The sequence below is a fragment of the Aythya ferina genome (genome assembly GCF_964211825.1).
Source record: "Aythya ferina genome assembly, chromosome: 39".
Classification (NCBI taxonomy): domain Eukaryota; kingdom Metazoa; phylum Chordata; class Aves; order Anseriformes; family Anatidae; genus Aythya; species Aythya ferina.
The window spans coordinates 94,197-118,465 of record NC_140336.1 but is presented as its reverse complement, the minus strand read 5'-3'; the positions used below and the strand labels follow the sequence as shown (position 1 = coordinate 118,465).

At 56.1% G+C, this 24,269-nt stretch overlaps 2 protein-coding genes across 2 annotated transcripts; both read left to right on the top strand.

Moving 5' to 3' along the window:
* Positions 1–5,190: 5,190 nt before the first annotated feature.
* LOC311426203 (kallikrein-15-like) lies at positions 5,191–15,821 on the top strand (the record flags this gene model as incomplete). Its single annotated transcript, XM_084502400.1, has 6 exons — positions 5,191–5,774; positions 8,962–9,020; positions 9,182–9,338; positions 10,768–11,021; positions 13,578–13,723; positions 15,669–15,821. Exons 1-6 carry the CDS (start codon positions 5,761–5,763, stop codon positions 15,819–15,821), a joined length of 783 nt encoding a protein of 260 aa, XP_084358526.1. The 5' UTR covers positions 5,191–5,760.
* Positions 15,822–19,341: 3,520 nt separating this feature from the next.
* Positions 19,342–24,091, top strand: LOC311426236 (kallikrein-8-like). The gene is made up of 6 exons (XM_084502434.1): positions 19,342–19,408; positions 20,421–20,479; positions 21,376–21,523; positions 22,910–23,163; positions 23,415–23,551; positions 23,853–24,091. The coding sequence occupies exons 2-6, from the start codon at positions 20,437–20,439 to the stop codon at positions 24,003–24,005; spliced, it is 735 nt and encodes a 244-aa protein (XP_084358560.1). The 5' UTR covers positions 19,342–19,408; positions 20,421–20,436; the 3' UTR covers positions 24,006–24,091.
* Positions 24,092–24,269: the final 178 nt, after the last annotated feature.

The following is a 24,269-nucleotide window of genomic DNA, read 5'->3' as shown; positions in this document are numbered from 1 at the left end:
CGGCTTTCCGGACTCGAGGGGGGGTCACCGCCCGCCCCCCCCCCCCCCCTCAATTCCACCCCCAACGATGCCGCCCCCCCCCCCCCAATCCTCCGCCCCCCCCATTTTGGGGGTCCCCACCTCCTCCGGGGGGGGGTGGGGGGGGGCCCTGGGGGGGGGGGGCGCCCCCCCCGAGCGCGAGGACTCGGCCCCCCTGGGGGTCTGCGGCCCCCACAGCTCTTGACGCCCCCCCGCCCCCCCCCCTTTTTTTATTAATTATTAATTAATTATTTCGATTGGGGGGGGGGGGGGGGGGGGATTTATTGTTATTATTGTTATTTTTTTTTTTTTTTTTTTTTTTTTTAACGGATTCGGCGCGAAACGGCCCCAAAAATGGGGTGGGGGGGGTGTTTGGGGGTCCTCTTTATTTTGGGGGGGGGCACCCACTTTTGGGGGGGCCACCCTAATTGGGGGGGGGTCACCCTAATTGGGGGGGGTCACCCTATTATGGGGGGGTCACCCTAATTGGGGGGGGTCCACCCCATTTGGGGGGGGGCACCCAATTTTGGGGGGGGTCACCCTAATTTGGGGGGCTCACCCTATTATGGGGGGGGGTCACCCTAATTGGGGGGGGTCACTCAATTTTGGGGGGGTCACCCTAATTGGGGGGGGTCCACCCATTTGGGGGGGGCGCCCACTTTTGGGGGGGGGCACCCAATTTTGGGGGGGGCACCCACTTTTGGGGGGGGCCACCCACTTTGGGGGGGGTCACCCTAATTGGGGGGGTCACCCTAATTGGGGGGGGGGTCACCCTATTTGGGGAGGGCACCCAATTTGGGGTGGGGCACCCTATTATGGGGGGGGGCACCCACTTTTGGGGGGGCCACCCACTTTGGGGGGGGGGGCACCCAATTTTGGGGGGGTCACCCTATTATGGGGGGGGCACCCTACTCCTTGGGGGGGGCCCACCCATTTTAGGCCCCCCCCCCCCCTATTTTAGGGTGGGGGGGCACCCAATTTGGGGTCACCCTCTTTTGGGGGGGGGGGCACCCATTTTAGGGACCCCCCCCCACCCATTTTTTTTAAGGGGGGGCGCCCAATTTGGGGTGATCCTCTTTTATTTTGGGGGGGGGTCACCCTATTTGGGGGGGGGTCACCCTAATTGGGGAGGGGTCACCCACTTTTGGGGGGGTCACCCTAATTGGGGAGGGGTCACCCTAATTGGGGGAGGGGTCACCCTAATTGGGGGGGGTCACCCTATTTGGGGGAGGGGGGGGTCACCCCTTTTAGGGCTCACCCACCTGATTTTGGGGGGGGGCAGCCAAAATTTGGGTGCCCCCCCCTTTCCCCCCCCTCCCCACTTTTAGGCTTTTCGCAGCCGGGTTCGGGATTTTTTTTTGGGGTCGTTTTGTTGGTTTTTTGCTTTTTTTTTTTTGTTATTTTTCCTTTTTCTCTCGTTTTTTCTCTTTAATTTATTGTACCAAAGACGGCGCGCGGCCCCCCCCCCCCCCCCCATCCCCCCCCCCAACCCCTCCCCCCTTGGGTGCCCCCCCCCGCCCCCAAAAAAATCCTAATTTGGGGGAAGGGGGGGGGGGGTTGGGGGGGGGGTTAAATTTTGGGGGGGGGTCGTGGGGGGGGGGGGGGGGCAGCCCCAGGGCGCCCCCGTGAATAAAAATAGTGACGGCAGCGCCCCGGGGTCCCTCACTGCTGGGGGGGGGGGGATATAGGGGATGGGGGGGGGTCCTATAGGGGTTGGGGGGGGTCATATAGGGGATGGGGGGGTGCTGGAGGGGTTGGGGGGGGTCCTATAGGGGGTGGGGGGGGTTATAAGGGGATGGGGGAGTCCTATAGGGGATGGGGGGGTCATATAGGGGTCGGGGGGGTCCTATAGGGGTCCCTATAGGGGCTGGGGGGGGTTCTATAGGGGTTGGGGGGGGGTGCTGTAGGGGATGGGGAGGGGTTATAGGGGCTGGGGGGGGGGTTATGGGGTCTGGGGGGGGTCATATAGGGGATGGGGGGGGTCCTGTAGGGGATGGGGGGGTGCTGGAGGGGTTGGGGGGGGTCCTATAGGGGGTGGGGGGGGGTTATAAGGGGATGGGGGGGGTTATGGGGACTGGAGGGGGGGATTATAGGGGATGGGGGGGTCCTATAGGGGGTGGGGGGGGTCCTATAGGGGGTGGGGGGGGTCATATAGGGGCTGGGGGGGGTCCTGTAGGGGTTGGGGGGGGTCCTATAGGGGATGGGGGGGGTCCTTTAGGGGTTGGGGGGGCCCTATAGGGGTCTCTATAGGGGCCGGGGGGGTCATATAGGGGTCCTGTAGGGGCTCGGGGGGGCTATAGGAGTCCCTATAGGGGCCGGGGGGGGTCCTATAGGGGTTGGGGGGGGTCCTATAGGGGATGGGGAGGGGGTTATAGGGGGTGGGGGGGTCCTATAAGGGATGGGGGGGTCCTATAGGGGCTGGGGGGGGTCCTATAGGGGTTGGGGGGGGTCCTATAGGGGGTGGGGGGGGTTCTATAGGGGATGGGGGGGTCCTATAGGGGCTGGGGGGGTCCTATAGGGGTTGGGGGGGGTTATAGGGGTCAGGGGGGTCGTATAGGAGTCCTATAGGGGCTGGGGGGGGCTATAGGGGTCCCTATAGGGGCCGGGGGGGGTCATATAGGGGATGGGGGGGTCCTATAGGGGTTGGGAGGGGTCCTATAAGGGATGGGGGGGTCATATAGAGGTTGGGGGGGTCCTATAGGGGGTGGGGGGGTCCTTTAGGGGTTGGGGGGGTCCTATAGGGGTTGGGGGGGGTCCTATAGGGGCGGGAGGGGGGCTATAGGGGTCGGGGGGAGGGGCTATTGCGGCCGGGGGGGGCACTATAGGGGCAGGGGGAGGGGGTTATAGGGGTCGGAGGGGTCAGCACCCATAGGTGCCCCCCCTTTTTTGGGCCCCCACCCTGACCCCGAGGCGCGGAAGGGACCGGGACCGGGGCGTCCCCGGGTCCCACCCCGGCTTAACCGAGCCCCGTGACTCAGCCCCACAGGGCCAGCGCCTCCCAGTTGGCAACTGGGATGGACTGGGAGGGGACGGGGGGGGCACTGGGGGTGCCCACGGGGACCCCCAATTCATGGGGGGGACCCCAAATGGGGCTGGGACCCCTATAGGGTTGGGTGGGGACCCCAATATGGGGTGAAGACCCCTATAGGGTTGGGTGGGAGACCCCCAAATGGGGCTGGGACCCCTATAGGGTTGGGTGGGAGACCCCAATATGGGACAGGGATGGGTGGGAGACCCCCATATGGGGCTGGGAGCCGTATAGGGTTGGGTGGGGACCCCAATATGGGGCTGGGACTCCTATAGGGTTGGGTGGGAGACCCCAATATAGGACACTGACCCCTATAGGGTTGGGTGGGAGACCCCCATATGGGGTGAAGACCCCTATAGGGTTGGGTGGGAGACCCCAATATGGGATGAAGACCCCTATAGGGTTGGGTTGGAGACCCCCTTGTTGGGCAATGACCCCAAAATCATGAGTGCTGATGGGTGGGAGACCCCCATATGGGGCCAGGACCCCTATAGGGTTGGGTGGGAGACCCCAATATGGGATGAAGACCCCTATAGGGTTGGGTTGGAGACCCCCCTTGTTGGGCAATGACCCCAAAATCTTGGGTGCTGATGGATGGAAGACCCCAATACGGGGCTGGGACCCCTATAGGGTTGGGTGGGAGACCCCAATATGGGGTGAAGACCCCAATAGAGTTGGGTGGGAGACCCCAAATGGGGCTGGGACCCCTATAGGGTTGGGTTAGAGACCCCCTTGTTGGGCAATGACCCCAAAATCATGAGTGCTGATGGGTGGGGGACCCCAGTATGGGGCAGAGACCTCTATAGGGTTGGGTAGAAGACCCCCAATATGGGACAGGGATGGGTGGGAGACCCCAATATGGGGCCTGGACCCCTATAGGGTTGGGTGGGAGACCTCAATATAGGGCAGGGACCCCTATAGGGTTGGGTGGGAGACCCTAATATGGGACAAGGACCCCAAAAGGGTTGGGTTGGAGACCCCCTTGTTGGGCAATGACCCCAAAATCTTGGGTGGGAGACCCCTCTATGGGGCCGGGACCCTTATAGGGTTGGGTGGCAGACCTCAATATAGGGCAGGGACCCCTATAGGGTTGGGTGGGAGACCCCAATACGGGGCAGGGACCCCCATAGGGATGGGTTGGAGACCCCCTTGTTGGAAAATGACCCCAAAATCATGGCTAGTGATGGGTGGGAGACCCCAATACGGGGCTGGGACCCCTATAGGGTTGGGTGGGAGACCCCAATATGGGGTGAAGACCCCAATAGAGTTGGGTGGGAGACCCCAAATGGGGCTGGGACCCCTATAGGGTTGGGTGGGAGACCCCAATATGGGACAGGGATGGGTGGGAGACCCCCATATGGGGCTGGGAGCCGTATAGGGTTGGGTGGGGACCCCAATATGGGGCTGGGACTCCTATAGGGTTGGGTGGGAGACCCCAATATAGGACACTGACCCCTATAGGGTTGGGTGGGAGACCCCCATATGGGGTGAAGACCCCTATAGGGTTGGGTGGGAGACCCCAATATGGGGCAGGGACCCCAATAGGGTTGGGTGGGAGGCCCCTATATAGGGTCCTGACCCCTATAGGGTTGGGTGGGAAACCCCAATATAAGGTAGGGACCCCTATAGGGTTGGGTTGGAGACCCCCTTGTTGGGCAATGACCCCAAAATCATGAGTGCTGATGGGTGGGAGACCCCCATATGGGGCCAGGACCCCTATAGCGTTGGGTGGGCGACGACCATATGGGGCTGGGACCCCTATAGGGTTGGGTGGGTGACCCCAATATAGCGTAGGAACCCCTATAGGGTCGGGTGGGAGACCCCCTTGTTGGGCAATGACCCCAAAATCATGGGTGCTGATGGGTGGGAGACCCCAATATGGGGCTGGGACCCCTATAGGGTTGGGTGGGAGACCCCAATATGGGACAGGGATGGGTGGGAGACCCCCTTGTTGGGCAATGACCCCAAAATCATGGGTGCTGATGGATGGAAGACCCCAATATGGGGCTGGGATCCCTATAGGGTTGGGTAGGAGACCTGATATAGGGCACTGACCCCTATAGGGTTGGGTGGGAGACCCCAATATGGGACAGGGATGGGTGGGAGACCCCCATATGGGGCTGGGAGCCCTATAGGATTGGATGGGAGACCCCAATACAGGGCAGGGACCCCAAAAGGGTTGGGTTGGAGACCCCCTTGTTGGGCAATGACCCCAAAATCTTGGGTGCTGATGGGTGGGAGACCCCTATATAGGGCAGAGACCCCTATAGGGTTGGGTGGGAGACCCCAATATGGGGCTGGGACCCCTATAGGGTTGGATGGGAGACCCCAATACGGGGCAGGGACCCCAAAAGGGTTGGGTTAGAGACCCCCTTGTTGGGCAATGACCCCAAAATCTTGGGTGGGAGACCCCTCTATGGGGCCAGGACCCCTATAGGGTTGGATGGGAGACCCTAATATGGCGCCGGGACCCCCATAGGGATGGTTGGGACCCCCCCACCTTGTAGGGTCATGACCCCCAACTTTGGACCCATGACCCCCAACCAACCTTGACACGATTCCCGCTCGGGGCCACGTCACCCCCGGGCCCTGCCCTGCCCCAAAAATTGCCCCATCGCGGGCGGGTGGCGCCCCCCCGGCGGGGCGAATCCTTCCGTCGCGCCCCGCGGGGCCGGGATAAAAGCTCCGGGGCGCCGGAGACGCCGAGAAGGAAGATGAGAAGCTGCAGGTGAGCCGGGACGGGGAAATTTGGGGTCCCCCCTACCCCTAGGGGAAAATTTTGGGGTTGATTTTGCCCCCGGGGTGGATTTCAGAGTCTTCTTATGCCCCCCAGGTGCAGGTTCAGGGGATTTTTTTGCCCCCTTGGGGTAGATTTGGGGTGTTCTTTTGCCCCAAGAAGAGATTCAGGGTCTCCTTTTGCCCCTAGGGACAAATTTGGGGGTTGATTTTGCCCCCAGGGGTGGATTTCAGGGTCTTATTTCGCCCCCAGGTGCAGGTTTAGGGGATTTTTTTGCCCCCTTGGGGTAGATTTGGGTCTTCTTTTGCCCCTAAGGACAAATCTGGGGTCTTCTTTTGCCCCAAGAAGAGATTCAGGGTCTCCTTTTGCCCCTAGGGGCAAATTTGGGGGTTGATTTTGCCCCCAGGGGTGAATTTCAGGGTCTTCTTTTGCCCCCAGGGGCAGGTTCAGGGGATTGGGGTAGATCTTGGGTCTTCTTTTGCCCCCAGAGCATATTTGGGGTCTCTTTTTGCCCCCAGGGAGAAATTTTGGGGTTGATTTTGCCCCCAGGGGTGGCTTTCAGGGTCTTATTTCGCCCCCAGGTGCAGGTTTAGGGGATTTTTTTGCCCCCTTGGGGTAGATTTGGGTCTTCTTTTGCCCCTAAGGACAAATCTGGGGTCTTCTTTTGCCCCAAGAAGAGATTCAGGGTCTCCTTTTGCCCCTAGGGGCAAATTTGGGGGTTGATTTTGCCCCCAGGGGTGAATTTCAGGGTCTTCTTTTGCCCCCAGGGGCAGGTTCAGGGGATTGGGGTAGATCTTGGGTCTTCTTTTGCCCCCAGAGCATATTTGGGGTCTCTTTTTGCCCCCAGGGAGAAATTTTGGGGTTGATTTTGCCCCCAGGGGTGGCTTTCAGGGTCTTATTTCGCCCCCAGGTGCAGGTTTAGGGGATTTTTTTGCCCCCTTGGGGTAGATTTGGGTCTTCTTTTGCCCCTAAGGACAAACCTGGGGTCTTCTTTTGCCCCAAGAAGAGATTCAGGGTCTCCTTTTGCCCCTAGGGGCAAATTTGAGGGTTGATTTTGCCCTCAGGGGTGGCTTTCAGGGTCTTCTTTTGCCCCCAAGGGTAGGTTCGGGCGATTTTTTTTGCCCCTTTAGGGTAGATCTGGGGTCTCCTTTTGCTCCTAGAGAGAAATCTGGGGTCTTCATTTGCCCCTGGAAGAGATTCAGGGTCTCCTTTTGCCCCTAGGGGCAAATTTTAAGGTTGATTTTGCCCCCGGGGGTGACTTTCAGGGTCTTCTTTTGCCCCCAGGGGCAGGTTCAGGGGATTGGGGTAGATCTTGGGTCTTCTTTTGCCCCCAGGGAGAAATTTGAGGGTTGATTTTGCCCCCAGGGGTGGCTTACAGGGTATTATTTTGCCCCCAGGGGCAGGTTCAGGGGATATTATTTGCCCATTTGGGGTAGATTTGGGGTCTTCATTTGTCCCTAGGGAGAAATCTGGGGTCTTCATTTGCCCCAGGAAGAGATTTGGTGTCTCCTTTTGCCCCTAGGGGCAAATTTTAGGGTTGATTTTGCCCCTTGGTGTGGCTTTCAGGGTCTTATTTCGCCCCCAGGTGCAGGTTCAGGGGATTTTTTTGCCCCCTTAGGGTAGATTTGGGGTCTTCTTTTGCCCCTAGAGAGAATTCTGGGGTCTTCTTTTGCCCCAGGAAGAAATTCAGGGTCTCCTTTTGCCCCTAGGGGCAAATTTTAGGGTTGATTTTGCCCTCAGGGGTGGCTTTCAGGGTCTTCTTTTGCCCCCAAGGGTAGGTTCAGGCGATTTTTTTTGCCCCTTTAGGGTAGATCTGGGGTCTCCTTTTGCTCCTAGAGAGAAATCTGGGGTCTTCATTTGCCCCTGGAAGAGATTCAGGGTCTCCTTTTGCCCCTAGGGGCAAATTTGGGGGTTGATTTTGCCCCCAGGGGTGGCTTTCAGAGTCTTCTTTTGCCCCCAGGGGCAGGTTCGGGGGATTGGGGTAGATCTTGGGTCTTCTTGTGCCCCCAGGGAGAAATTTGAGGGTTGATTTTGCCCCCAGGGGTGGCTTACAGGGTCTTATTTTGCCCCCAGGGGCAGGTTCAGTGAATTCTTTTTCCCTCTTGGGGTAGATTTAGGGTCTTCTTTTGCCCCTAGAGAGAAATCTGGCATCTTCTTTTGCCCCAAGAGGAAATTCAGGGTCTCCTTTTGCCCCTAGGGGCAAATTTGGGGGTTGATTTTGCCCCCGGGGTGGATTTCAGAGTCTTCTTATGCCCCCCAGGTGCAGGTTCAGGGATTTTTTTTGCCCCCTTGGGGTAGATTTGGGGTCTTCTTTTGTCCCTAGGGAGAAATCTGGGGTCTTCTTTTGCCCCAAGCAGAGATTCAGGGTCTCCTTTTGCCCCTAGGGGCAAATTTGGGGGTTGATTTTGCCCCCGGGGGTGAATTTCAGGGTCTTATTTTGCCCCCAAGTGCAGGTTCAGAGGCTTTTTTGCCCTATTGGGGTAGATTTGGGGTCCTTTTTTGCCCCTAAGGACAAGTCTGGGGTTTCTTTTGCCACCCAGGGGCAAATTTGGAGTCTCCTTTTGCCCCCAGGGGCAAACTTGGGGTCTCCTTTTGCCCCCAGAGGCAACTTTTAGGATCTTCTTTTGCCCCTAGGGGCAGGTTCAGGTTCAGTTTGGTTTTTTTTTTTGCCTTTTTGGGGAAGATTTGGGATCTTCTTTTGCCCCCCCAAGGACAGATTCAGTGTCCCCTTTTGCCCCTGGGGCAAATCAGGGTTGTCTTCCCCCCCCCCCCCCCAGGGGCAAATTTGGGGTCTCCTTTTGCCCCCAAGGACAACTTTTAGGGTCTTTTTTTTGCCCCCAGGTGCAGCCTCAGGGTTTTTTTTAGCCCTCTGGGGCAGATTTGGGTCTTCTTTTGCCCCCAGGGACAGACTCAGGGTCATTTTTACCCCCCCCGAGGGCAAACTCAGTGCCTCAGTTTCCCCTTTGGGGCAAACCTGGGGTCTTTCCTTGCCCAGGGGGGCCAATTTTAGGACCCCCCCATCCTCGGTCACAACCCCTTTGTAGCCATTCCGTGACCCCATTTACCCCAAGGGGCAGATCCTTTCCCTTAATTACCCCCCCCAGGGGCAAATCCCAGCCCTTTTTGCCCCCGGGGGCAGCTCAGGACCCCCAATTTGCCCCCCCCCTTTTCTCCCCAGGATGCTGTCCCCACTCCCAGCCCTGCTGCTACTGGTGGCACTGGTGCTCCCCATCAAAGGTGAGCCCCGACACGCGTGTGCAAGGGGGGGGCACCTCTCCAACACGTGTGTGCAAGGGGGGGGGCACACATATTTGGGGAAGGGGTCAGAGGGTGGTTTTGGGGCAGGATCCTGGGGGTCCCAGGCGTGACTTGCACACGCGTGTGCCCCCCCCCGGCAGCCAACACCAACAGCACGCGGGTGATCGGGGGGCGTCCCTGCACCCCCAGGAGCCAGCCCTGGCAAGTGGCCCTCTTCAAGGACCTGCGGCTGCGCTGCGGTGGGACCCTCGTCCACCCCCGCTGGGTGCTCAGCGCCGCCCACTGCTACGCCCAAGGGTGAGCTGTGGGGAGAAAATTTGGGGAGGGGGTCTCCGGGGGGAACCCCTTCCACCACCCCCATGGGACCCGGATCCCCCCAGTGCTCCTTTCTTCTGTCTTTCTGCCCCTTTTCTTGGTGGTGCTGCTTTTCAGCTTAGCTCTGCCCGATTTTACCCTTAACTCTTCCCCTTTTCTACATATTTCTGCCCTTTTACCTTAACTCTGCCCCTTTTCTACATATTTCTGCCCTTTTACCTTAACTCTGCCCCTTTTATACATATTTCTATCCTGTTCACCTTAACTCTGCCCCTTTTGTACGTATTTCTGCATTTTTCACCTTAACTCTGCCCATTTTCTCTATATTTCTACTCTTTTACCCTTAACTCTGCCCCTTTCCTCCATATTTCTACACTTTTACCCTTAACTCTGCCCCATTTCTACATATTTCTGAAATTTTCACCTTAACTCTGCCCCTTTTCTACATATTTCTGTATTTTTCACCTTAACTGTGCCCCTTTTCTCTGTATTTCTACTCTTTTCACCTTAATTCTGTCCCTTTTCTACATATTTCTGCCTTTTTCACCTTAATTCTGCCCCTTTTATGTATTTCTACACTTTTACCCTTAACTCTGCCCCTTTTCTACGTATTTCTGCATTTTTCACCTTAACTCTGTCCCTTTTCTATGTATTTCTACTCTTTTACCCTTAACTCTGCCCCTTTTATGTATTTCTACTCTTTTACCCTTAACTCTGCCCCTTTTCTACACATTTCTACACTTTTCACCTTAATTCTGTCCCTTTTCTGTGTATTTCTACTCTTTTACCCTTAACTTTGCCTCTTTTCTACATATTTCTACTCTTTTACCCTTAACTTTGCCCCTTCTCTACGTATATCTGCCCTTTTCACCTTAATTCTGCTCTTTTTCACCTTCATCATCTCCATGTTTCTGCCCCTTTACCTTGTTTTTGCCCTTTTTGCCTTAACTCTGCCCCCATTCATTTTAACACTGCCCTTTTTCTGTCTCTGCTCTTTTAACCCAAATTCTGCCCCTTTTCACCTTAACTCAGCCCCCATTCACCTTAACACTGCCCCTTTTCTATTTTTCTGCTATTCTAACCCAAATTCTGGCCCTTTTCACCTCAGTTCTGCCCCCATTCACTTTAACACTGCCCCTTTTCTATATTTTTGCTCTTTTAACCCAAATTCTGCCCCCTTTTCCCCTTAACTCAGCCCCCATTCACCTTAACACTGCCCCTTTTATATATTTTTGCTCTTTTAGCCCAAATTCTGCCCCCTTTTCTCCTTAACTCTCCCCCACATCCTTCCCCCTTAACCCTGCCCTTCCCCATCCCTCATCCCACCCCCTGCCCCCTTCACCCTGCCCTTCCCACCCCACCGAAACCCCCCCCCCCGGCCCCTCCAACCGCCCAAATTCTCCCACCCCAGGCCGATGATGGTGCGTTTGGGCGAGTACGACCTGGGGCGCCTGGATGGGACGGAGCAATTTCGGCTGGTGAACCGCCTCGTCCGCCACCCCAGATACAACCACACCGCCAAGGAGCACGACCTGATGCTGGTTCAACTGCGCCGGCCGGCGAATTTGGGCCCCGCCGTGCGGGTCCTGCCCCTGGGCACCCGTTGCCCCGCGGCCGGCACCCCCTGCCTCGTTTCGGGCTGGGGAACCACGACCAGCCCCCAGGGTATGAAGCCAAACCAAAGGGGTCGGGGCCCAAAGTGGTGGTTGGGGCCTAAAATGGTGGGAGAGACCATGGGGATGGGGTTCTTTGTGGTTGCGTGTCAATGGGTTGACCCCAAAGTAGGAGATCTGGGCCCAAAATGGTGGGAGAGCCCATGGGGATTGGGTTCTTTGTGGTTGTGTCGTTGGGTTGACCCTAAAGTTGAGGATCTGGGTCCAAAGTGGAGGGGGAGACTATGGTGATGGTGGTCTATGTGGTGTCATGTCAATGGGTTGACCCCAAAGTAGGAGATCTGGGCCCAAAATGGCGGGATAGCCCATGGGGATGGGGTTCTTTGTGGTTGTGTGTCAATGGGTTGACCCCAAAGGAGGAGATTTGGGCCCAAAATAGAGGGGGAGGCCATGGTGACGGAGGTCGTTGAGGTTGTATGTCATTGGGTTGACCCTAAAGTTGAGGATCTGGGCCCAAAGTGGAGGGGGAGACTATGGTGGTGGTGGTCTTGGTAGCATCATGTCAATGGGTCAACCCCAAAGGAGGAAATTTGGGCCCAAAATAGAGTTGTAGGCCATGGTGATGGAGGTCATTGTGGTTGTATGTCATTGGGTTGACCCTAAAGTGGGGGATCTGGGCCCAAAGTGGAGGGGGAGACTATGGTGATGGTGGAATTTGTGGTGTCATGTCAATGGGTTGACCCCAAAGTAGGAGATCTGGGCCCAAAATGGTGGGAGAGCCCATGGGGATGGGGTTCTTTGTGGTTGTATGTCAATGGGTTGACCCCAAAGTAGGAGATCTGGGCCCAAAATGGTGGGAGAGCCCATGGGGATTGGGTTCTTTGTGGTTGTGTGTCGTTGGGTTGACCCCAAAGGAGGAAATTTGGGCCCAAAATAGAGTTGTAGGCCATGGTGATGGAGGTCATTGTGGTTGTACGTCATTGGGTTGACCCTAAAGTGGAGGATCTGGGCCCAAAGAGGAGGGGGAGACTATGGTGATGGTGACCTTTTGGTGTCATGTCAATGGGTTGACCCCAAAGTAGGAGATCTGGGCCCAAAATGGTGGGAGAGCCCATGGGGATGGTGTTCTTTGTGGTTACATGTTGTTGGGCTGACCCTAAATTGGGAGATCTAGGCCCAAAATAGAGGGGAGACCATGGTGATGGTGGTCTTCGTGGTGTCATGTCATTGGGTTGACCCCAAAGTAGGAGATTTGGGCCCAAAATAGAGGGGGAGGCCATGGTGATGGAGGTCATTGAGGTGACATGTCAATGGGTTGACCTCAAATTGGGGTATTTGTGCCCAAAAAGGAGGGGGAGGCAATAATAATGGCAATTTTGTAGTGTCGTCAATGGATTGACCCCAAAGTATGGCCCCAGAATGGGGGGATTTGAGCCCAAATGGAGAGGGATGCCATGATATGGGGCTTTTGGGAGTAGTCTGGCCCCAAAGAGGTGGAATTTGAGCCCAAAATGAAGGGGGAGGCCATGGGGATGGCAGTCTCAGTTGTGGTGTGTCAATAGGAAGACCCCAAAATCAGGGGGTGGAGCCCCAAATTAAGCCAGTTGGGAGAAGTATAGTGATAGGTTGACCTAAAAATGAGAATTTTGGGGGTTTGGGGACCAATCTGGGAATGTTTCGGCAAGATCGGGTCTTTGGGGTGTATAATTTGGGGGATATTCATGACAATATGGGATTTTGGGGAGATGATAGTGACTTTAGGAGAAAGATTTGGCAATTTAAGGGGGGAATTTTGGAGTTTTGGGGTTTGGTTGGGGGGTCAGGGTGCAATCTTTGGGTTTGGGGTTTCTTGGGAGGGATCTGGGGCTTGAGGGGCAACCTTGGGTTTGGGGAGAAATATGGGGATTTCTTCTTTAAGGGTTGATTTTGTTTGTTTCTAAGGGTTGATTTGTTTGTTTTAAGGGTTGGTTTTGTTTTTAAAGGTTGATTTTTTTTTAAGGGTTGATTTGTTGTTTTTTTTTTGTGTTGATTTTATTTGTTCTTAAAGGTTGATTTTGTTTCTTTTAGGGTTGATTTTTTTAAGGGTTGATTTTGTTTGTTTTTAAAGGTTGATTTTGTTTTTTTTTTTAAGGGTTGATTTATTTTTTTAAGGGTTGATTTGTTTTTTTTTTAAATGTTGATTTTTTTTTAAAGGTTGATTTGTTTTTTTTTTTAAGGGTTGATTTGTTTTTTTTTTTTAAAGGTTGATTTTTTTTTAAGGGTTGATTTGGTTTTTTTTAAGGGTTGTTTTTTTTAAGTGTTGATTTTGTTTGTTTTTAGGGGTTGATTTTGGTTTTTTTAAAGGTTGATTTGTTGTTTTTTTTTTTAAGGGTTGATTTTGTTTTTAAGGGTTGATTTTGTTTTTTTAAGGGTTGATTTTTTTAATCAAATTAAAAAAATAAGGTTTTTTTTTTAAGTAATTATTTTTTTTAAGCATTGATTTGAGTTTTTAAGGGTAGATTTTGGGTTTTTCGGAGCGAACTGGGGATTCGGGGCGGGAGCTGTGCGACGCGAGGGCGTTGGCGGGGCGGCAGGCTGTTTTGGGTGAATTTGGGGCTGTTTTGGGCAGCGTCCTTCCCCAGGATCCTGCATTGTGCCAACGTGACGGTGCAGCCCGAGGCGACGTGCCGGCGGGCGTACCCCCGCCTCTACACCCCCAATATGCTCTGCGCGGGGGGCATCAGCCCCGAGGGGGAGCCTGCCGACTCCTGCCAGGTGAGTACTGGGGGCAACTGGGAGCACTGGGAGCAACTGGGGGCACTGGGGGCAACTGGGGACACGGGGGGAATTGGGAATGCTGGGGGAATTGGGGAAATTGGGGGAGCTGGGGGGTAGTGGGAGCACAGGGGGCAACTGGGAGCACTGGGGGCAACTGGGAGAGCTGGGGGCAACTGGGAGTACTGGGGGCAACTGGGAGCACTGGGAGAATTGGGAGAGCTGGTGGAGCTGGGGTGAAGTGGGAGCACTGGAGGCAACTGGGGACACTGGGGGTATTGGGAGTGCTGGGGGAGCTAGGGGGAAGTGGGAGCACTGGGGGCAACTGGGAGCACTGGAGGCAACTGGGGACACTGGGAGTATTAGAGGTGCTGGGGAAGCTAGGGGGAAGTGGGAGGACAGGGGGCAACTGGGGGCAACTGGGGGCAACTGGGGACACGGGGTATTGGGAGTGCTGGGGGAGCTAGGGGGAAGTGGGAGGACAAGGGGCAACTGGGGACACTGGGGGCAAATGGGGGCACTGGGGGCAACTGGGGGTAACTGGGAGCGCTGGGGGCAACTGGGAGTACTGGGGGCAACTGGGGACACTGGGGGTATTGGGAGAGCTGGTGGAGCTGGGGTGAAGTGGGAGCACTGGGGGCAACTGGGAGCAACTGGGGACACTGGGGGGTTTGGGGAGTGCTGGGGGAGCTGGGGGGAAGTGGGAGCACTGGGGGCAACTGGGAGCACTGGGGGAAACTGGGGGCAACTGGGAGCTCTGGGGGCAACTGGGAGTACTGGGGGCAGCTGGGAATGCTGGTGGAGCAGGGGAGAAGTGGGAGCACTGGGGGCAACTGGGGACACTGGGGGTATTGGGAGTGCTGGGGGAGCTAGGGGGAAGTGGGAGCACTGGGGGCAACTGGGAGCAACCGGGGACACTGGGGGTTTGGGGAGTGCTGGGGGAGCTGGGGGGAAGTGGGAGCACAGGGGGCAACTGGGAGCACTGGGGGAAACGGGGCAACTGGGAGCTCTGGGGGCAACTGGGAGTACTGGGGGCAGCTGGGAATGCTGGTGGAGCAGGGGAGAAGTGGGAGCACTGGGGGCAACTGGGGACACTGGGGGTATTGGGAGTGCTGGGGGAGCTAGGGGGAAGCGGGAGCACTGGGGGCAACTGGGAGCAACCGGGGACACTGGGGGTTTTGGGAGTGCTGGGGGAGCTGGGGGGAAGTGGGAGCACTGGGAATTGGGGAGGTGAAGGGCACTGGGGACAACTGGGAGAACTGGGGACACTGGGAGTGTTGTGGGCTCTGGGGGCAACTGGGGGCTTGGGGAATTGGGAGAGCTGGTGGAACAGGGGTGAAATGGGAGCACTGGGGGCAACTGGGAGCACTGGGGGAAACTGGGGGTATTGGGAGAGCTGGGGGAGCGGGGGGGAAGTGGGAGCACTGGGAACTGGGGAGGTGAAGGGCACTGGGGGCAACTGGGAGAACTGGGGACACTGGGAGTGTTGGGGGAGCTGGGGGGAAGTGGGAGCACTGAAGGCAACTGGGAGAACTGGGGGCAACTGGGGGCACTGGGGGTATTGGGAGTGCTGGGGAAAGTGGGAGCACTGGAAATTGGGGAGGTGAAGGGCACTGGGGGCAACTGGGAGAACTGGGATCATTGGGATGTAGGGGACACTGGGGCCAATTGGAAGCACTGGGTCAACTGGGAGAACTGGGAGCACTGGGGAGAACTGGGATGTGGAGGGGGTTCCAGTTGTGGGGGAGTCTTTGGAAGGTTTTGGGGGGGGGGGTGAGGGGTCCATGCCATACTGGGAGGGAGCCCAACTGGTCCCAGTGCCCCCCAGTAGCCACCAACCTTCCCCTTGCCCGGTCCTTTGGGGTGGTTGGAGGGGGGAATTAAGGGGGTTTAGGGGGGGGGATATGGAGGGGACGGGCCCCCACCCCTGTCCCCGTTCCCCCAGGGGGATTCGGGGAGCCCCCTGGTCTGTGGGGGGCAGCTGGGGGGCATCGTCTCGTGGGGCCCCTCCATCTGCAGCGACCCCCAGCGCCCCGGGGTCTACGTCAACGTCTGCCGCTACGTCCCGTGGATCCGCAGCGTCCTACAGCAAAATTAGGAACCATCAAGCCCCCCCACCCCAATAATCCCCCCCCCCAGACCCTTAATAAAATCCTTTCTGGCCAAGCAAAGCCGGCGCTGGGCTCGTCTTGTGTTTTTTTGGGGGTCCCAAGGGGGGTTGGGGGTGGTTTGGGGGATGGATGTGGCTGTGTTGTGTTTTTTTTTTTTGGGGGGGGGTCAGGCTTGGAAATCATGCGAGGGGCAGAGTTAAGGGGTGAATGGGGGGGGGCAGAGTTAAGAATATCTCTATTTTGGGGGGCAGAGTTATGGGTATCTCTATTTTGGGGGTAGAATTAAGGATATCTCAATTGGGGGGGGGGAAAGTAAGGGATATCTCCTTTTTGGGGGGGTAAAATTAAGGATATCTCAGTTTTGGGGGGGCAAAGTAAAGGATATCTCCATTTTGGGGGGCAGAATTAAGGATATCTCCATTTTGGGGGGTTAGAATTAAGGATATCTCAGTTTTGGGGGGGCAAAAATATGGGTATCTCCATGATATGTTGGGGAAAAGTTAATGATATCTCCATTTTGGGGGGGCAGAATTAAGAATATCTCAATTTTGGGGGGGCAGAATTAAGGATATCTCCATTTTTGGGGGGCAGAGTTATGGGTATCTCCATTTTGGGGGTAGAATTAAGGATATCTCAATTTGGGGGGGGGGGCAAAGTAAAGGATATCTCCATTTTGGAGGGCAGAATTAAGGATATCTATCCCCCCCAATTAATCTCTACCTCCCCCAATTAATGTCAACCCCCTCAATTAATCTCTACACCCCCAACTAATCTCTACCTCCCCCAATTAATCTCTACCCCCCTAATTTATCTCTATCCCCCCCAATTAATCTCCCTCACCCCAAAATTAATCTCTATCCCCCCCAATTAATCTCCCTCACCCCAAAATTAATCTCTACCTCTCCAATTAATTTCTGCCCCCTCAATTAATCTCTACCCCCCCAATTAATCTCTATAGCCCCAACTAATCTCTACCTCCCCCAATTAATCTTTACTCCCCCCAATTAATCTCTACCTCCCCCAATTAATCTCTATCCCCCCAAAAATAATCTCTACCTCCCCCAATTAATCTCTACCCCCCCTCAATTAATCTCTATCCCCCCAATTAATCTCTACTTCTCCAATTAATTTCTATCTCCCCCAATTAATCTCTACCCCCTCAATTAATCTTTATACACCCTCAATTAATCTCTACCCCCCCCAATTAATCTCTGCCCCCCCAATTAATCTCACTTCCCCCATGGGGTGCGGGGCACTGTGGGAGCTCCGTGCAGGCCGGGACAGCCCAGGTTAATTAGAGCCGAGTAATTACAACCCTGCCGACTTGCCTGGAGCCCAATTAGCACCCGAGCTCATTAGGGGCCCCTTGACAAGCCTGGAGCCGGTTGGGCAACGAGGCGCCCAGGGCAAGTCGAGACGGTCCAAGAGGGCTGAGTCAGCCCAGCCCAGCCCAGTCCGGCCCAGTGACGGGGCAGGGTTAAACTGGGATTTCCAGAGAACTGGAAGGACCCGCTCGGGCCGAGAGCGGGGCCGCGGCGGCGGCTCCCTGCCCCCAAGGTGTCGCGGGGCCTGGGCGGCTCCCCAGGGTCCGCTGGGGTTGGACTGGGAGCAACTGGGAGCAACTGGGAGGCCCTGTGTGGAGGAAGGGGAGGAGATGCGGGCGCGTTTCCTCCTCCTCTGGAGGGAGGGAGGGAAATGGGGGTGTCCCTTGGTGTTTGTCCCCCGTCACCTCAACCCTGGTGTGGGGTCACCACCTCCCCATGGCCTTGGGGACCGAGTGGAGACCCCCGTGGGGTCTGCCCCGAGGGGTGGACAACAATGAAGGCAAGGAAGAAATTGGAGATAATGAGGAAAATTCAGGAAAAAAAAAATAAAAGAGGAAAAAGAAAAAGAAAAAGAAAGAAAAAGAAAAAGAAAAAGAAAAAGAAAAAGAAAAAGAAAAAGAAAAAGAAAAAGAAAAGGAAAAGGAAAAGGAAAAAGAAAAAAGAAAGAGGGAAAACACGGAAAATGGGACAAAAAAAAAAAAAAAGATGAAGCCACGTCTTGATGGTGCTCAACCACCCTTGGCCAACCCCAAGTTGAGGAGACACCTTTGAGGGTTGACCTGCTGGAGGTGGAACCCGGCACGTTCCCAAAGTGCCTTCTCCATCCCTGGATCCATCAAGGAGATGTTTTTGGGGGCCAACTTCTCCATCTCTGGATCCCACTTCCATCAGGATGTTTTTGGGGGCCATCCCCTTCAGAAACGACGTCCTGGTGCATCTTCAACCATCCTCATCCAACCCTGGATGAAGCAAGGAGATGTTCTGAGGTCCAACCCCACCTGAGATGCGCCCTCTTGACCATCCTCATCCACCCCAAGGTCCCGTGCCCGGTGACGAGCCACCTTTGGGGTTTGCTCCCATCAGAGCCACGTGTCGATGTCTTCTCCTCCAAATTCTTCAAGCCCTGGGTCTTCCACCCAATGTGGAGCAACGTTTTGCAGATGGAGCCACGGGAGATGTGTCCTGGTGCAACTCTCAACCAACCTCACCCAACCACCCAAGGAAGAGATGCGTTTTGGGATCCTGATGTCCTCTTGATGATTATTCTCCAGCCCTAGGTCCCACACCCATCGAGGAGACGCGTTTTGGGGTCGACTTCACCGGAGACGCGTCCTGGTGTCCTCTCAACCATCTTTGTCCAAGTGGAGATCTTGTGTCTAATGAAGAGCCATTTTGGGGGGGTTTCAGCCCAGAAGAGCTGCGTTTTGGGGCCTACTCCTCCACCTCCTCAACCATCCTCCTCCACCTCCTCAACCATCTCAACCATCCTTCTCCAACCTCAGTGTCCAACGAGGAGATGTGTTTTAGGGTTGACATCACCGGACACGTGTCCTGGTGCCCCCTCAACCAATTTGAGGTCCCGTGACCAATTAGGAGCCACGTTTTGGGTTTGAACCCAGCAGAGCTGCATCTTGGGGGACTTCTTGACCATCTTCCTCCATCCTCAGCGTCCAATGAGGAGATGTGTTTTAGGGTTGACATCACTGGACACGTGTCCTGGTGTCCTCTCAACCATTTACGTCCAACTTGAGGTCCTGTGGCCAATTAGGAGCCACATTTTTGGGTTTCAGCCCGGAAGAGCCGCATCTTGAAGCTTTCTCAACCAAACCTCGGCGCCCAACGAGGACCCACAATTTGGGGGTTGACATCACCGGACACGTCTCCTGGTGCCCTCTCAACCCACTCGAGGTCCCGTGGCCGATCAGGAGCCACATTTGGGGTTTGAACCCAACAGAGCCGCATCGCGGGGGCCTCCTCCACCATCCCCATCCCAACCCGGAGCCCCCGACCCATCGGGGTTGCCTCCTGGGGTCACCCCACGGCGTGGGCTTCCCGGAGCCGGGCGGAAAGGTGCCACGGCCGTGGCCGGATTAGAGGCGAAGGCGGAGGAAGCCGTTTCCTCCTCCGGCCCCAGATAAAAACCCGGGGCTGGCGGTGGCAGGAGGAAGACGCGCCCGCGGCCGCGGCGCTTCACCAGCTCGGGTGGAGCCTCCCCTCCCCGTGGCCGCGCGGCCTCACGCCAGCCCCCGGTAGGAACGTGGGGCCCCAGGGTCGGGGTGGGGACATTGGGAGGGGGTGGGGGGTCCCTGGAGTGCCCCGGGGGGGGGAGAAAATCGGGGCGGCTCCTGTCCTTCCCTCGCATCTCTCCTCCCTCCTCCTGCCCTCCATCTCGTCCTTCTTGTCTTCCCTCGTCCTTCCCTCCCTCCCCCTTTCCTATCCTCCAGGCCTCCTGTGCTCCTTTTCCTTTCTCCCTTCCTCCTTTCTCTCCCCCTTTTTGTCCTCCCTTCCCCTTTCTGTCTTCCCTTCCCCTTTCTGTCCTCCCTTACTCCTTTCTATCCTCCCTTCCCCTTTTTGTCCTCCCTTCCCCTTTCTATCCTCCCTTCCCCTTTCTGTCTTCCTTTCCTCCTTTCTGTCCTCCATTTCATTTTTTTGTCCTCCCTTCCTCCTTTCTGTCCTTATTCCTTTTTGTCCTCCCTTCCCCTTTTTGTCCTCCCTTCCCATTTTATCCTCCCTTCCCATTTTGTCCTCCCTTCCCCTTTTTGTCCTCCCTTCCCCTTTTTGTCCTCCTTTACCCTTTTTGTCCTCTTTCTGTCCTCTCTTCCCCTTTCTGTCCTCCCTTCAATTTCCTGTCCTTCCTTCAGTTTTCTGTCCGCTCTTCCTCCTCTCTGTCCTCCCTTCCTCCTTTTCACCCTCCCTTCCATTTTCGGTCCTCCCTTCCTCCTTTTCGTCCTCCCTTCCTCCTTTCTGTCCTTCCTCCTTTTCATCCTCCCTTCCTCCTTTCTGTCCTTCCTCCTCTTCATCCTCCCTTCCTTCTTTCTGCCCTCCTGTCCTCCCTTTCTCATCCTTCCTCCTTATCCTCATTTGCCTCCTGTCATTTCCTTCCCGTAACCTTCCCTCTTCCTCCTCCTCCTCCCATTCCCATTCCCTTCCCCTTCCCCTCCTTCCCCAGTGCCCCACGTCCTCACCCCGACCCCCACCCCGACCCCCACCCCACCAGGGCCCACCCAGGGTCAGAGCCACCCCCTCACTGTCTCCCCACAGCTCCTGGCCCTCCGGTATGAAGGTCCTGGTGGTGATGCTCCTGGTGCTGGTGACCGCAGGTAGGAGAGGTCCTGGGGGTCCTGCATCTGCCCCAGGGATTCTGTGCCCACCCGTGGGACCCCCGTGTCCACTTTGGACATCCCATGTCCACCTGTGGGATCCCCAGGTCCACTTTGGGTATCCCACGTCCACTTGTGGGACCCCCACGTCCACCTTTATTTCCCCATATCCCCCCATGGGACCCCCAGGTCCACTTTGGATGTCCTTTGTCCACTTGTGGAACCCCTATGTTGACCTTCATTTCCCCATGTCCACCCGTGGGACCCCCATGTCCACCCGTGGGACCCCCACGTCCGCTTTGGATGTCCCATGTCCACCCCTGGGTCCCCCATGTCCACCTTTATTTCCCGACATCCACCCATGGGACCCCCACTGATTGCCCCACATTCACTCATGGGACACCTACGTCCACCTTGGCTGCCCCATGTCCACCCATGGGACCCTCGTATCCATCCCAGGTGCCCCACATCTACCCCGGTGGTCTTGTGTGTGCAGGTGGGACCCCCACATCCACCCCAGACCCTCCTCATCTACCCCAGGTCCCGTGCCCACCTATGAGACCACCCCATGCACCCTGGGACCCCTTGTCCACCTTGGGTGCCCCCCAACTACCCCACGTCCACCTTGGTTGCCCCACATCTGCCTCAGGGGGCCACCAGATGCCCCAAGATGCCCCCCACCATCCACCCTGGAGACCCCCAACTATCTCAGGTGCCCCTTGTCCACCCCGTGGCCCCTTCCAGGCTGGGTTGGCCTCGACCACCATCGATTCACCTCCTTGGTCGTGGCTCAGGGGACGTGTGGCAGTGGGGAGGGTCCCAACCCACCCGTGCCCCGTGGCCCTGGGTCCCAGGCTGCCCACGACCCCTCTGCCACGTCCCTCTGTCCCCCACAGCCTCGAGGAACGTCCTGTGGGTGCTCGAGGGGACCTCCTGCGACCTGCCCTGGCAGGCTGCCCTCTTCAAAGGGGACAAGTTCATCTGCGGGGGGACGCTGGTGGCCAGGAACTGGGTGCTGACGGCCGCCCACTGCCACGTCCCGGGGTAGGAGGACTTGGGGGAGCAACGCCTGGGGGGACTGGGGGCGATGGGCTCAGGAATCAGCCAGGGGTCAACCAGCACCTGGGGTCTTTGTGGCCAAGCAGGCTGGGGGGGGTTGATGGCATCTCAGCGGGTTTCGGTCTACCTATTTTGGGGCTACTGTACCCTTAACCCTGCCCTTTTCCTCCCAATTTGTACAAATAGCCTTAAATCTTCCTGTTCTTGAGGTGCGGTACCCTTAACTCCGCCCTTTTCTTCCCCATTTGTACAAATAACCTTAATTCTGCTCATTCTTGAGCTGCAGTACCCTTAACTCCACCTATTTCCTCCCTATTTTGTACAAATAACCTCAACTCTGCCAATTCTTGAGCTGCAATACCCTTAACTCTGCCTTTTTCCTCCCCATTTGTACAAATACCCTTAATTTTGACCATTTTGAGCTGAGTACTCTTAACTCTGCCCTTTTCCTCCCCGTTTTTACAAATAACCTCAACTCTGCCCGTTTTTGAGCTGCAATACCCTTAACTCTGCCTTTTTCCTCCCCATTTGTACAAATACCCTTAATTTTGACCATTTTGAGCTGTGAGTATCCTTAACTCTGCCCTTTTTGTCCCCATTTGTGCAAATAACCTTAACTCTGCCCATTCTTGACCTGAGAATACCCTTAACTCCACCCGTTTCCTCCCTATTTGTACAAATAACATGAACTCTGCCCGTTCTTGAGCTATGAATACCCTTAACTCTGCCCTTTTCCTCCCCATCTGTACAAATAACATTAATTCTGCCCATTTTCTGCGCATGTGTAGCTTCAGCTGTTTCTTTTTATTATTTTATTTTATTTTATTTTATTTTATTTTATTTTATTTTATTTTATTTTATTTTATTTTATTTTGTTTTGTTTTCTTTTACTTTACTTTACTTTACTTTACTTTACTTTACTTTACTTTAATTTAATTTACTTTAATTTACTTTAATTTACTTTAATTTACTTTATACTTTATTTTACTTTACTTTCATTTACTTTATACTTTACTTTACTTTTCTTTACTTTATTTTTCAGGGGAGGGGGTCCATCCTCTCCACTGCTTTTTTTTCCCTGATTATCTATGATCTTAACTCTACCCCCTTTTCCATCTGCTTATAACCCGAGCTCTGCCTCTTCAGCGATGATGTATAACCTTAACTCTGCCCCTTTTATGCCTTTATATAACCTTAACCCTGCCCTTTTTATGACTCTCTATCACCTTGTCTCTGCTTTTGCTTCTTCTGCCCTTGTCACCACCTCCTTGGACCCCAACCTCTGCCCTTGCCCCTGTTTTGTGGGGGTCCTCAGGACCCTCTGACCGTGATGGGTTTGTCTTGACGGGTTCATCCAACCTTTGGCTCCAGCTACATCAACGTGCGGCTGGGGGGCCGGGGCCCCAAGGATCCGGGTGTCTCGGAGCAGCGGCGGCTCTCGGCCAAGGTCATCAGCTACCCGCGCTATGACCCGGCCACCAAGGACGGCGACCTGATGCTTGTCAAGCTCCTCCAACCCGTTCACATCAACGAGAGGGTGAAGCCGCTGCCGCTGGCCTCCCACTGCCCCGTGCCTGGCAAGACGTGCCAAATCTCAGGATGGGGGTCCACCACCAGCCCTGAAGGTAGGAAACCAGTAGCCTAAGAGTCGGATGGCTGGGCCATCCTGATATAACCCTTGGGCATCCTTCCAAGGATGCCCACGTCACCTTGGGGTTCCTTGGACATCCTTCTCCTCCCGAGGAACCCAGGTGTCCACGTCACCTTGGGGTTCCCCTTGGTGTCCCTGAGAGAAACACGGGGACAAGCCCCAGGGCAGAGTCTGAGAGGTCAGAGCTCGGCCCCCGTGTGACTTTGTGCTCCCCGTCACCCGTAGTCACCTTCCCCGAGGACCTCCACTGCGCCAAGGTCACCATCGTCTCGGAGGAGCAGTGCCGGCGCATCTACCCCGGCTCCATCACCCCCAACATGGTGTGCGCAGGTGAACCCCGCAACCGTGCCGATTCCTGCCAGGTGGGTGCAAGTTTTGGCCACCTTGGGCCCCTCTGGTCATTTTTGGGACCCCACAACGGTGTTGGGATGAGAACGGGCACAATTCGGTACAGCCAGCGGCACCCAGAGGGGATTTGGGGGCGTGGGGTGGGAGGTGAGATGGCGTCGTGCAGGGATTGAGGAGGACATCTCCTTGGCGGGTCTTCAGTTCACTTCTTTGGAGATCCCAGGATGGCCCTAAAATGGCCCCAAATTTGGGATGATTCTATGGGGCAGGCTGTGATCCCCAGGCCCCCGGGTGCCACCCCTCTTTCCCCGGCAGGGTGACTCCGGGGGACCCCTCGTGTGCGATGGACGCCTCCAGGGCATTGTCTCCTGGGGCCCGGGCGTCTGTGGGGACCCCCAAAAACCCGGTGTCTACGTCAACCTCTGCAAATACACCCGGTGGATCCAGGAAACGATGAGAAGGAACTGAGCCCCCAGCCCATCCCCAGCTCCGATGGCCGCAGGACGGGCCCCGCAGCACCTCCTCCTCCTCCTCCTCCCCGATGAAGGTCCCCGGAGCCGGCCGGTCCGAGCACCGGGACACGCGCCCCGGGGTGGGCAGGGGCCAGCCGCGGGGCCCTGTGGAGATGTCGATGAATAAAGTTTTATGACGTGGCTTTGCGCCATGTCTTCGGTGGGTGGAGTGCAGCCCTGGGAGCTTGAGGTGCCTCCGGGTTGCCCCAGGTCTCGTAGG

What these genes read in the sequence shown, in the direction of transcription:
- LOC311426236 (XM_084502434.1), top strand. Translation starts at nt 20,437, where the DNA reads ATGAAGGTCCTGGTGGTGATGCTCCTGGTGCTGGTGACCGCAG. An exon ending in GCCCACTGCCACGTCCCGGG is followed by an intron (nt 21,524 to 22,909) that starts GTAGGAGGACTT and finishes CTTTGGCTCCAG; the next exon opens with CTACATCAACGTGCGGCTGG. An exon ending in GTCCACCACCAGCCCTGAAG is followed by an intron (nt 23,164 to 23,414) that starts GTAGGAAACCAG and finishes CGTCACCCGTAG; the next exon opens with TCACCTTCCCCGAGGACCTC.